Raw genomic sequence first — 14,219 nt, 5'->3', positions numbered from 1 at the left:
TCACCAGCATGCATGACCATCAAATCAGAGGTGACCACATCACAAGAGCACTCTCCACCAGACATGACCATCAGATCTGAGGTGACCACATCACTGGAGCACTCTCCACCAGACATGACCATCAGATCTGAGGTGACCACATCACAGGAGCACTCTCTACCACACAGGACCATCAGATCAGAGGCGACCACATCACAGGAGCACTCTCCACCATACATGGCCATCATATCATAGGTGACCACATCACAGGAGCAATCTCCACCATACATGACCATCAAATCAGAGGTGACCACATCACAGGAGCACTCTCCACCATACATGACCATCAAATCAGAGGAGACATTACAGGAGCACTCTCCACCACACATGGCCATCAAATCAGAGGTGACCACATCACAGGAGCACTCTCCACCATACATGACCATCAGATCATAGGTGACCACATCACAGGAGCAATCTCCACCATACATGACCATCAGATCATAGGTGACCACATCACAGGAGCACTCTCCACCATTAATAACCATCAGATCAGAGGTGACCACATCACAGGAGCACTCTCCACCAGACATGACCATCAGATCAGAGGTGACCATATGACATCACAGGAGCACTCTCCACCATTCATAACCGTCAGATCAGAGTTGACCATATGACATCACAGGAGCACTCTCCACCAGACATGACCATCAGATCAGAGGTGACCACATCACAGGAGCACTCTCCACCAGACATGACCATCAGATCAGAGGTAACCACATCACAGGAGCACTCTCCACTAGACATGACCATCAGATCAGAGGTAACCACATCACAGGAGCACTCTCCACCATACATGACCATCAGATCAGAGGTAACCACATCACAGGACCACTCTCCACCATACATGACCATCAGATCACAGGTGACCACATCACAGGAGCACTGTCCACCAGACATGACCATCAGATCAGAGGTGACCACATCACAGGAGCACTCTCCACCATACATGACCATCAGATCAGAGGTGACTACATCACAGGAGCACTCTCCACCATACATGACCATCAGATCAGAGGTGACCACATCACAGGAGCACTCTCCACCATACATGACCATCAGATCAGAGGTGACTACATCACAGGAGCACTCTCCACCATACATGACCATCAGATCAGAGGTGACCACATCACAGGAGCACTCTCCACCATTCATAACCGTCAGATCAGAGGTGACCATATGACATCACAGGAGCACTCTCCACCAGACATAACCATCAGATCATAGGTGACCACATCACAGGAGCACTCTCTACCATACATGACCATCAGATCAGAGGTGACCACATCACAGGAGCACTCTCCACCATACATGACCATCAGATCAGAGGTAACCACATCACAGGAGCACTCTCCACCAGACATGACCATCAGATCAGAGGTAACCACATCACAGGAGCACTCTCCACCAGACATGACCATCAGATCAGAGGTAACCACATCACAGGACCACTCTCCACCATACATGACCATCAGATCACAGGTGACCACATCACAGGAGCACTGTCCACCAGACATGACCATCAGATCAGAGGTGACCACATCACAGGAGCACTCTCCACCATACATGACCATCAGATCAGAGGTGACTACATCACAGGAGCACTCTCCACCATACATGACCATCAGATCAGAGGTGACCACATCACAGGAGCACTCTCCACCATACATGACCATCAGATCAGAGGTGACTACATCACAGGAGCACTCTCCACCATACATGACCATCAGATCAGAGGTGACCACATCACAGGAGCACTCTCCACCATTCATAACCGTCAGATCAGAGGTGACCATATGACATCACAGGAGCACTCTCCACCAGACATAACCATCAGATCATAGGTGACCACATCACAGGAGCACTCTCTACCATACATGACCATCAGATCATAGGTGACCACATCACAGGAGCACTCTCCACCATACATGACCATCAGATCATAGGTGACCACATCACAGGAGCACTCTCTACCATACATGACCATCAGATCATAGGTGACCACATCACAGGAGCACTCTCCACCATACATGACCATCAGATCAGAGGTGACCACATCACAGGAGCACTCTCTACCATACATGACCATCAGATCATAGGTGGCCACATCACAGGAGCACTCTCCACCAGACATGACCATCAGATCAGAGGTGACCACATCACAGGAGCACTCCCCACCATACATGGCCATTACAGATCATACATGCCATGACTTGATCCCTCGTCACCTGCTCACATGGATTTCCTAACTCATTAGTAGCGCATTAGTATTTGGGCGCTGAGCCGGGGCCATTGGTAGAACTTTCTTCATTACTGCGGCTAATAAAATCCCCTTTCAGGGCGCTCGGAGCCGAGGGCTGAGATAAGATGTTAATTTAGAGGTAAAAATCTTTACTTTTTTTTTAAAACAAATCTGAGCGAGACATTTCTAATGGAGCATTAATTTCCCACCTCTATACTTTCATGGCGGTGATCGGTAAGGTTTACAGCGCTGCAGCTGCTCCCGCTAGTCAGCAAGTCTTCATACCGCCCGGCCGCAGCGCTGCCCACACTTGTATGGGACGGATTCAATCACCAGCTCTGCCGCCCTGCCTGGTGAGGATCCCTCATTGTACACATGCCAAGCTTCCCGCGCCAGCTGCCAGTACACTTGTCAGATACTGAGAACACATTGTTATACCCAGCGAGAGGTGGCACATGGGTTAAAATGAGACCTCGGCTCCACTGAAGGAACAAGAGAGCAGAAGCTAAATATATACCGCCATCCAACTCCAAGTATCAGGAAAAACAGCCGCCACATGACCAACCCCGCAGCATACTGTTGTTTATACTACACAGGGGCACAGACACGAGATTATAGCAGTCATATCCCTAAACAGTATTATAGTAGTTATATTCTTGTACATAGGGGGCAGTATTATAGTAGTTATATTCCTGTACATAGGGGCAGTATTATAGTAGTTATATTCTTGTACATAGGGGACAGTATTATAGTAGTTATATTCCTGTACATAGGGGGCAGTATTATAATAGTTATATTCTTGTACATAGGGGGCAGTATTATAGTAGTTATATTCCTGTACATAGGGGGCAGTATTATAGTAGTTATATTCCTGTACATAGGAGGCAGTATTTTAGTAGTTATATTCTTGTACATAGGGGGCAGTATTATAGTAGTTATATTCTTGTACATAGGGGGCAGTATTATAGTAGTTATATTCTTGTACATAGGGGGCAGTATTATAGTAGTTATATTCTTGTACATAGGGGGCAGTATTATAGTAGTTATATTCTTGTACATAGGGGGCAGTATTATAGTAGTTATATTCTTGTACATAGGGGGCAGTATTATAGTAGTTATATTCATGTACATAGGGGGCAGTATTATAGTAGTTATATTCTTGTACATAGGGGGCAGTTTATAGTAGTTATATTCTTGTACATAGGGGGCAGTATTATAGTAGTTATATTCTTGCACATAGGGGGCAGTTTATAGTAGTTATATTCCTGTACATAGGGGGCAGTATTATAGTAGTTATATTCTTGTACATAGGGGGCAGTATTATAGTAGTTATATTCTTGTACATAGGGGGCAGTATTATAGTAGTTATATTCTTGTACATAGGGGGCAGTATTATAGTAGTTATATTCTTGTACATAGGGGGGCAGTATTATAGTAGTTATATTCTTGTACATAGGTGGCAGTATTATAGTAGTTATATTCCTGTACATAGGGGGCAGTATTATAGTAGTTATATTCTTGTACATAGGGGGCAGTATTATAGTAGTTATATTCTTGTACATAGGGGGCAGTAGTATAGTAGTTATATTCTTGTACATAGGGGGCAGTATTATAGTAGTTATATTCTTGTACATAGGGGGCAGTTTATAGTAGTTATATTCTTGTACATAGGGGGCAGTATTATAGTAGTTATATTCTTGTACATAGGGGGCAGTATTATAGTAGTTATATTCCTGTACATAGGGGGCAGTATTATAGTAGTTATATTCTTGTACATAGAGGGCAGTATTATAGTAGTTATATTCCTGTACATAGGGGGCAGTATTATAGTAGTTATATTCTTATACATAGGGGGCAATATTATAGTAGTTATATTCTTGTACATAGGGGGCAGTATTATAGTAGTTATATTCTTGTACATAGGGGGCAGTATTATAGTAGTTATATTCTTGTACATAGGGGGCAGTTTATAGTAGTTATATTCTTGTACATAGGGGGCAGTATTATAGTAGTTATATTCTTGTACATAGGAGGCAGTATTATAGTAGTTATATTCCTGTACATAGAGGGCAGTATTATAGTAGTTATATTCTTATACATAGGGGGCAGTATTATAGTAGTTATATTCCTGTACATAGGGGGCAGTATTATAGAAGTTATATTCCTGTACATAGGGGGAAGTATAATATTACATGTAAATGTTAGATTATTACCATAGAGCTAATAAAATACTAATTTATCTAAGCTAAATTGTCCAGTTATCAGATGCAGAGATTATTTTCTCTCTGCTCTATATATTGATTGCCTTAACATTTAAAATTTTACATATTACTCATTTACGTATTAAAATCCGATGCCCTTTATACGGAGCAGATTAGACATATAACAGGGATGCGGACGGCAGTGATTTGGTATCTTGGGCTCAGTGCATGGAGCGGAGCCTTTGATCTGTGGCTTCTTCCTGCGGCAGATGATGCTGAGTCCTGTACACGTTAAATAACTTTCTATTCTGCACACTTAAAATTATTCAGTTCATAGAAATCCTCTCCTCGGGAATAATGGTCACATAAAGGGCCACAGAGCCGCTCACAAGCGGAGTATTAGCTGGCAATATTTCTCAAGTCAGGATTATTTTACTCATTTTTCCAGAATTTAGGGCCAGAACTAAAAGAACATTGAGCAAAATACATTTTAGCATAATGCTCCTAATAATCTCCTGTTCATACAGATATTATATGTTGAGGAGATCACCACTGCCTATATATGTACAGCAGAATAGTGAGTGCAGCTCTGGAGTATAATACAGGATGTAACTCAGGATCAGTACAGGATAAGTAATGTCATGTATGTACACAGTGACTGCACCAGCAGCAGAATAGTGAGTGCAGCTCTGGAGTATAATACAGGATGTAACTCAGGATCAGTACAGGATAAGTAATGTCATGTATGTACACAGTGACTGCACCAGCAGCAGAATAGTGAGTGCAGCTCTGGAGTATAATACAGGATGTAACTCAGGATCAGTACAGGATAAGTAATGTCATGTATGTACACAGTGACTACACCAGCAGCAGAATAGTGAGTGCAGCTCTGGAGTATAATACTGGATGTAACTCAGGATAAGTACAGGATAAGTAATGTCATGTATGTACACAGTGACCGCACCAGCAGCAGAATAGTGAGTGCAGCTCTGGGGTATAATACAGGATGTAACTCAGGATCAGTGCAGGATAAGTAATGTCATGTATGTACACAGTGTCTGCACCAGCAGCAGAATAGTGAGTGCAGCTCTGGAGTATAATACAGGATGCGATATAGGATGATGGATATACAGGTTTCCTATGTGGGTTAATTATACATCTTATTTAATAACACTGAATGATTGGATGAGGCTCCTGGTAACATGTTGGGCTCCTCACTATGATGATGGGGACACAGGACGCTCTGAGTATCTACTTCTGTCTATTAGTCAGTCTTTGCCTTTGGTCATTTATTATAACAAGATGTTTGGACCATGAGGCAGAATATATGAAACAGAGGAAAATCAGACAGATCTGGGAAATAGTTAATAATTGATAATACCTGTGTACAACCCGGTGAGAACACACAATAATGAGAGCATCGTTATCGGCTGCTATATAGGTCACGTATTGTCAGAAAACACAAAGCACAGATCGGCCTGTGACTGAGCGCGATCCAAAGGAAACAGAACCTCAGAGCAGCCAAAATCAGCCGAAATGTAACTGATGTTAGTGAAACAAATGAAAGTGCTGAGATGTTGCTACTTTGTATCATGTTCCTTCTATCAATAAGAGTGGAAAAAAACATCTGTGTGAGTCTCTGGATTTTAATAAATGATTCCTGAAGTAGAACTATAAGGAGAAGTCACTAATATCAGATTCCTCTTCTTATATTTAGTATGTTGCAGGGCTGGATAGTTTTGGCCTCCTCTTAGTATATTGTAGCACTGTTTGCTTTTGGCTTATCTAAGCCCTGGGTCTGCAGCCTTGTATCCTCTAGGGCAGTGGTGGCGAACCTATGGCACGGGTGCCAGAGGTGGCACTCGGAGCCCTTTCTGTGGGCACTCAGGCCATTGCCCTAATTTCACCAAACAGGACCAAATCCACCAAATCTTCCACCAGTCCCAAGCAACTTAAGGGATGCTGCTCTCAATGCTATATTAAAGCGACACTTTACTGGCTATTTTAAACTGCAGGAGAAGTAAGAAGGTGTTGACTGAACTGCATTGTCTTTGGAGGTCATCCTGTTGGACCCACTATTCTTTCTGGAGAGAAGCTACAATGATGGTCTGAATTTGCCCACCTTTTTTCAACTGCATTGGTGGCCTTAGGAGAGCCAATACATTGAATGATGTTGAAGAACAGGTAGCAATAAGTTACTGCTTGAAATGCAATGTTGGCACTTCATGGTAAATATGTGGATTTTGGTTGTAGTTTGGGCACTCGGTCTCTAAAAGGTTCGCCATCACTGCTCTAGGGGCTTGTGATGCCCAGTGCTGGGTCTGCAGCCTTGTATCCTCTAGGGCAGTGGTGGCGAACCTATGGCACGGGTGACATAGATGGCACTCAGAGCCATTTCTGTGGGCACTCAGGTTATCGCCCCAGGACAGAGTTCACCAGACAGGAACAAATCCACCAAATCTTTCTGCAGTCCCAGGCAACTTAAGAGATGCTGCTCTCAGCACTGTTTTATAGCGACACTTCATTGGCCGTTTAGAACTGCAGGAAAAATGAGAAGGGCTGCATTATCTTTGGAGGTCTTCCTGCTGGACCCATCATTCTTCCTCTAAAGAGAGACCCTTGGGAGAAGCTACAATGAGAGTCTCAATTTGCCCTTCTTTCAACTTTATTGGTGGCCTCAGGGGGCCGATACGATTGAAAAATGTGAAAGAACAGGTAGCAATAAGTTGCTGCTTAAAATGCCATGTTGGCACTTCAATGTAAATAAGTGGATTTTGGTTGTAGTTTGGGCACTCGGTCTCTAAAAGGTTCGCCATCACTGCTCTAGGGGCTTGTGATGCCCAGTGCTGGGTCTGCAGCCTCTTATCCTCCTGGGGCTTGTGATGCCCGGTGCTGGGTCCGCAGCCTCTTATCCTCCGGGGGGGTTGTGATGTCCAGTGCTGGGTCTGCAGCCTCTTATCCTCCGGGGGCTTGTGATGCCCAGTGCTCGGTCTGCAGCCTCCCCTCCTCCGGGGCTTGTGATGCCCAGTGCTCGGTCTGCAGCCCCCCCTCCTCCAGGGGCATGTGATGCCCAGTGCTGGGTCTGCAGCCTCTTATCCTCCAGGGCTTGTGATGCCCAGTGCTGGGTCTGCAGCTTCTTATCCTCCGGGGGCTTGTGATGCCCAGTGCTGGGTCTGCAGCCTCTTATCCTCCGGTGCTTGTGATGCCCAGTGCTGGGTCTGCAGCTTCTTATCCTCCGGTGCTTGTGATGCCCAGTGCTGGGTCTGCAGCCTCTTATCCTCCGGGGGCTTGCGATGCCTAGTGCTGGGTCTGCAGCCTCTTATCCTCCAGGGCTTGTGATGCCCAGTGCTGGGTCTGCAGCTTCTTATCCTCCGGGGGTTTGTGATGCCCAGTGCTGGGTCTGCAGCCTGTTATCCTCCAGGGCTTGTGATGCCCAGTGCTGGGTCTGCAGCCTCTTATCCTCCAGGGCTTGTGATGCCCAGTGCTGGGTCTGCAGCTTCTTATCCTCCGGGGGCTTGTGATGCCCAGTGCTGGGTCTGCAGCCTCTTATCCTCCGGTGCTTGTGATGCCCAGTGCTGGGTCTGCAGCTTCTTATCCTCCGGTGCTTGTGATGCCCAGTGCTGGGTCTGCAGCTTCTTATCCTCCGGTGCTTGTGATGCCCAGTGCTGGGTCTGCAGCTTCTTATCCTCCGGGGGCTTGTGATGCCCAGTGCTGGGTCTGCAGCCTCTTATCCTCCGGGGGCTTGCGATGCCTAGTGCTGGGTCTGCAGCCTCTTATCCTCCAGGGTTTGTGATGCCCAGTGCTGGGTCTGCAGCTTCTTATCCTCCGGGGGCTTGTGATGCCCAGTGCTGGGTCTGCAGCCTGTTATCCTCCGGGGCTTGTGATGCCCAGTGCTGGGTCTGCAGCCTCTTATCCTCCAGGGCTTGTGATGCCCAGTGCTGGGTCTGCAGCTTCTTATCCTCCGGGGGCTTGTGATGCCCAGTGCTGGGTCTGCAGCCTCTTATCCCCCGGGGGCTTGTGATGCCCAGTGCTGGGTCTGCAGCCTCTTATCCTCCAGGGCTTGTGATGCCCAGTGCTGGGTCTGCAGCTTCTTATCCTCCGGGGGCTTGTGATGCCCAGTGCTGGTTCTGCAGCCTCTTATCCTCCAGGGCTTGTGATGCCCAGTGCTGGGTCTGCAGCTTCTTATCCTCCGGGGGCTTGTGATGCCCAGTGCTGGGTCTGCAGCCTCTTATCCCCCGGGGGCTTGTGATGCCCAGTGCTGGGTCTGCAGCCTCTTATCCTCCAGGGCTTGTGATGCCCAGTGCTGGGTCTGCAGCCTCTTATCCTCCAGGGCTTGTGATGCCCAGTGCTGGGCCTGCAGCTTCTTATCCTCCGGGGGCTTGTGATGCCCAGTGCTGGGTCTGCAGCCTCTTATCCTCCGGTGCTTGTGATGCCCAGTGCTGGGTCTGCAGCCTCTTATCCTCCGGGGGCTTGCGATGCCTAGTGCTGGGTCTGCAGCCTCCTACCCCCTCCTCCAGGGCATGTGATGGCCTTTGGAGGGCAGAAGCAGTAACTGCTGAAGACTATATCATGTCCAGCTCTCATTTAGGTCACAGATCTCTGTGAAAACTAACCAGAACTTCCAACAAATAAGAAGTAGATGTGTATTTATAGACCCGGCTACAATATATGTAACTATTTATAATTCTCCATTCCAGGACGGAATCTGCTGCAGGATATATTAATATCTCATCCTAATAAATAATTAGAAACTGTATTCTATAAATTGTCAAATATTTAAGATGTTAAAAGCAGAAAATGTTAGAAACTTCTACATTAAATCTGCAGAAAATTAATTTTAAGCTATCTTCATATCTATCTGCAACCTCCAGCCTACACCTGCCCTGTCCTGCCACTAGGGGCACTGCTCTGTGCAAAAGTATAATATTAACATAATAATAGTATAATATAATCATATACAGTGATATATAAAGTATGATTTATAACTTTAAGATAAGAATTGAGATAGATAGATATATATTAGATAGATAGATATGAGATAGATATGAGATAGATATGAGATGGATAGATAGATAGATAGATAGATATGAGATAGATAGATAGATAGATAGATAGATAGATAGATAGATAGATATGAGATAGATAGATAGATAGATAGCCGATTGGTTGTCATCTACTTAGGTGTAAGATTTCACAATGAATTATCTCACTCTTCACTATGTATTTTCACTATTTAACTGTGATATTGATCTTATGTTAACACTAGTATATATCATATGATGTAACACTTGTATTATTATGTATGCACACACGGTCCATGTGGACCAATGAAATGCATAGCAGGCCTTTATATGTTTGATTGCTGGCCTCCTTTCACCATGCTTGAAAAAGGCTCGTAAGGAGCTGAAACGTCGCTTATGGAATAAAGACACCCCACTTTTTTGAAATTACCTTTTGGAGTGCTGCCTCTTCCTAAACCTTAGATAGATAGATAGATAGATAGATAGATAGATAGACTCAGTTGGAGGTAAGTACCCACCTTGAGGAGGTCATAGTTCTGAATTCCATTCTTGCCCACATCTTGGTCAATGGCAGATGGTACGGTATATCTAGAATTGACGGCTGTGTTTTCTGGGATGGAAATGTTGATGACTGTAGATGGGAAGAGAGGAGCATTGTCATTGATGTCTTCAATCAAGAAGCGGATCTTGACCAATCTGAAGATTTCATCCGGAAGAACAGCCACCTCCACCTCATAGAAGCATTTGTTCTCTGCAAAAATGCCAGTGCAGAGCTTCTCCCGGTCTATTCGATTGGAGGTGGTGAAGATCTCACCAGTGTTCTCCTCCACCCGGACCAGAGGAACTTCTCCGGTCTTGTAGACCAGTTTGAAATGCAGTGGGGCAGAGAGGGCTATGTCAGGGTCCAACGTCAAATTAAGGTCCCTCAGCAAGTTCCCCACAGAGATATTTTCCCCCAGTTCTTCTCTGATGATGTAGTTCTTTTCCTGAGCTCCAGACTCGTAGACGATACAGGCCAACAAAACTGCCAAGACGTAGATTGCAGCTAGCAAGTCCATCTCCCGAAAGGTTCTTGGAATATTGGACCTAGGAAATAAAATGGAGACAAAAATTACAAAAAGAGAAATAGGACCTCATAGACGTCTAGGTTTATTTTATCTCTTTCAAACTCCACCAAAACTTGTTAGATCATTGACTCATGAGTTCTGAAGATGGACAATATATGGTTGTATGATTGATACTGTAAGCATGTACCGTCCTTGCATGAAGAAGCCACTGCCAAGGTCTTAATAGTCACCTAAGGTCTGCACTCCCTAATCTTAAGGTGTCCTCCTCCCATCTGCTGCTCTGTGGGTCTACACCTCGTACTCTACAACCTCAAATCCTCCTGGGACAGAGACTACTACAAAAAATAGTGACCAGATGATGTCCTACAGCAAAGTCCTTTATCCCTTATGTGATGTTAAAGGGTGAATACCAGGGAACCACTAGGACAATGCACTAAGTTGTAGCCCAAAGCCAATGACATTCAATGACACAGTGGTCCATAGTTACAGCATTACCTCTATATAGTCCTTGGTAAGAGACCAGAGGAAACATCTTTGTACAATGCCAGGAAATATGGAACACAGTGTAAAGGAGCAATCTCAAGTAGACACAACTACCTACTGCCACCACTGTATGTAATGTGCAGGTGGGGGACACATTTTTAGCTGCACATATATGTTTTATAAACTGATATTCAGGATCAGGAATTTCTGCATTAAAGAGCTCCATGTCTCCAACTAGTGGCCACAATGATAACTGCATTCAGGGTTTTTAACTCTGCTCACCAGATATTATGTATCTGAGATAACTGGGATTCCTCCAAACTTAAAAGTTGGACAATGTTACAGTTTGTAGTCGCCATAAATACAAAACATCCGGCTCCATGATGCAGGGTGCAGCAAGTCTGTGCAGGTCACATCTACTACATGATCTGTACTCAGAGATATCACTGTGTTATCTGTGGTGTTACATAGGACTGCAGGACACATCTACTACATGATCTGTACTCAGAGAGATATCACTGTGTTATCTGTGGTGTTACATAGGACTGCAGGTCACATCTACTACATGATCTGTACTCAGAGAGATATCACTGTGTTATCTGTGGTGTTACATAGGACTGCAGGACACATCTACTACATGATCTGTACTCAGAGAGATATCACTGTGTTATCTGTGGTGTTACATAGGACTGCAGGGCACATCTACTACATGATCTGTACTCAGAGAAATCACTGTGTTATCTGTGGTGTTACATGGGACTGCAGGACACATCTACTACATGGTCTGTACTCAGAGATATCACTGTGTTATCTGTGGTGTTACATAGGACTGCAGGACACATCTACTACATGATCTGTACTCAGAGATATCACTGTGTTATCTGTGGTGTTACATAGGACTGCAGGACACATCTACTACATGATCTGTACTCAGAGAGATATCACTGTGTTATCTGTGGTGTTACATAGGACTGCAGGTCCCATCTTCTACATGATCTGTACTCAGAGAGATATCACTGTGTTATCTGTGGTGTTACATGGGACTGCAGGACACATCTACTACATGATCTGTACTCAGAGAGATATCACTGTGTTATCTGTGGTGTTACATGGGACTGCAGGGCACATCTACTACATGATCTGTACTCAGAGAGATATCACTGTGTTATCTGTGGTGTTACATAGGACTGCAGGTCACATCTACTACATGATCTGTACTCAGAGAGATATCACTGTGTTATCTGTGGTGTTACATAGGACTGCAGGACACATCTACTACATGATCTGTTTTAGATGATTTCCATTGTAATCTTGATAATCCTCCCTCTCCTATAAGATGACGGCTCCTGTGTGATCTCACCACAAATCCCGCAGATATCTAGGACACCACATGATGTACATAACACGTAAACAATGCAAATACAAAAACAACAGAAAAAAAACCTCTGCTACAAAGTCCTGTAAACGCGGCGCCGCCTGTAATGGCTTCAGTTTTTATTTTCCCCTCGGGCACAAATTGCATTGAAAAATCTCACCAAAAAATAAAGAAATTTTGGAAACTATCTGAAAGGTTCAGAGGCCTTCAAAAAGTCATTAACACCAGAAGCGAGGACGTCCACGTAGGGTTAACTGCCGGAATGTCCAAATTGTGTCATTGTTACAATCTGCCCAATTGTTACATCTTTGTTTCATCTTTGTTGCTAAGCAACCGACCTCCCGTGGACCCTTCCAGTGCAGTAAGAAGGTCCCCCGGCTCCGTGGCCCATTTCTAGTGACAGGACGGGACGTGCAGGCGGCGCAGGGTCACAATGTTACGAGGAGACCTGGATCTACAGTGTGACAGCCAACGAAGGACAATCTCCAAATTCCCTGTCATTATTGGGCGACTATCGCCCTTGCAGACTCCTCATCTTCTTATATTCCTGTCCTATGTTACCGACAACCCCCCAAAACCCCATCACAGACCCCTTTCTTTCTAAAATTAATACTTTTATACGAAATCTCTTTCATTTACCCAGAGATACAGGCAGCTAAAGACGTAATCCGAAATACAAACTGCAGACAAAGATCCCATTCCCGCCAATGCCTGTATGTTCAGTTCTGTAGATCACAGAACCGTAAGCCTTATGGGATCTTAAAGATGACATTCTTATCTTTAGTATGACACAGAAGCCCGTTTCTGGGGGCTATGGAATTAAATATAGGGGCTTCTAAAATTACACAACCCCTGAGACCTCTAAATTTGACTCATCTCAGGCAAATCTGACTCATCTCTGCTCACTGTCACATGACTTTGGAGGAGATTTGCTTTTATAGGTAAACTTTCACATAATTTTCACATAAAAGAGGGAATTCTAAAAAGGACACTTAATACCCTCCTTGAGTGAGACGTTTATGGGGTAAAACCAGCTGGCAGGTGCCCTTCTATAGTGATGGTGGCCCCATATAGGTTTAAGATATTTTATGGGGCCCTCTAAAGCTCTTGGGCCCATTTGTGACTGTAGCTTCTGCACCCCTCGCGTTACAGGAGAACAGGAGAACCAAAAATGTTCCAAAAAGCTCTAACACAATAAAAGGGGCTTCCTCTTAATGTTTTAACAGACTTTCCGTGAAACTTTAAGTCCCGTTTGGTCCTGCAAAAGGTTTTTCAAAAAAACATTTGCATAAGATCCACCAAAATGCAGAGTGTTGAGCGGAGCCGAGATGCACAAGCAAATCTCTCATCCAAATCTCTGTGTCAGTGGTAACTGCCGTTGGGGCATTCAGTTCATGAACCAGGTAGCTCAGGATGGACAGAGATTCTGCAGTTAATGGTGCAATGAATCCCACCAGCTATTCCTCATTAAGTACAATGTAACCCCCTCCCTACCCCCCTTCACAGGGCCATCCCTTTAAGCGCGTATCCAAACATGCTGTGACCTCTTTACAATTCTAGAAATGTTAAAATGTCATGTTCCTGGCGGTAATTCTCCGGGTATCTGTGATAATCCGCTAATAAGAGAGAGAAGGAGCCTGACATTTCCTTTACAGATACAACTTTATATCCAGCAACTGAGAAAAACAGCAATAATGAAACCGTCAAACGCATCAACCGCATTAAAAGGTTAATGGCTCCAATCGCCGAAACATCTGCTTAAAGGGGAAGGCGAGGGAACGTCCGGGCAGT

General features: G+C 44.8%; 1 protein-coding gene across 3 annotated transcripts in view; it reads right to left on the bottom strand.

The window, feature by feature from the left end:
* The window catches only part of PCDH11X (protocadherin 11 X-linked), an 833,337-nt gene that overhangs the window by 709,987 nt on the left and 109,131 nt on the right, over window positions 1–14,219 (bottom strand). For all 3 annotated transcript variants that reach the window (XM_072123099.1, XM_072123100.1, XM_072123101.1), the window contains exon 2: window positions 10,022–10,589. In XM_072123099.1, the coding sequence (XP_071979200.1) occupies window positions 10,022–10,561 (540 nt within the window). In that variant the 5' untranslated portion in view covers window positions 10,562–10,589. The remainder of the gene's footprint in view (window positions 1–10,021; window positions 10,590–14,219) is intronic.

The sequence above is a fragment of the Engystomops pustulosus genome, chromosome 9 (assembly GCF_040894005.1).
Source record: "Engystomops pustulosus chromosome 9, aEngPut4.maternal, whole genome shotgun sequence".
Lineage (NCBI taxonomy): Eukaryota > Metazoa > Chordata > Amphibia > Anura > Leptodactylidae > Engystomops > Engystomops pustulosus.
This window is presented reverse-complemented; position numbering and strand designations above follow the sequence as displayed.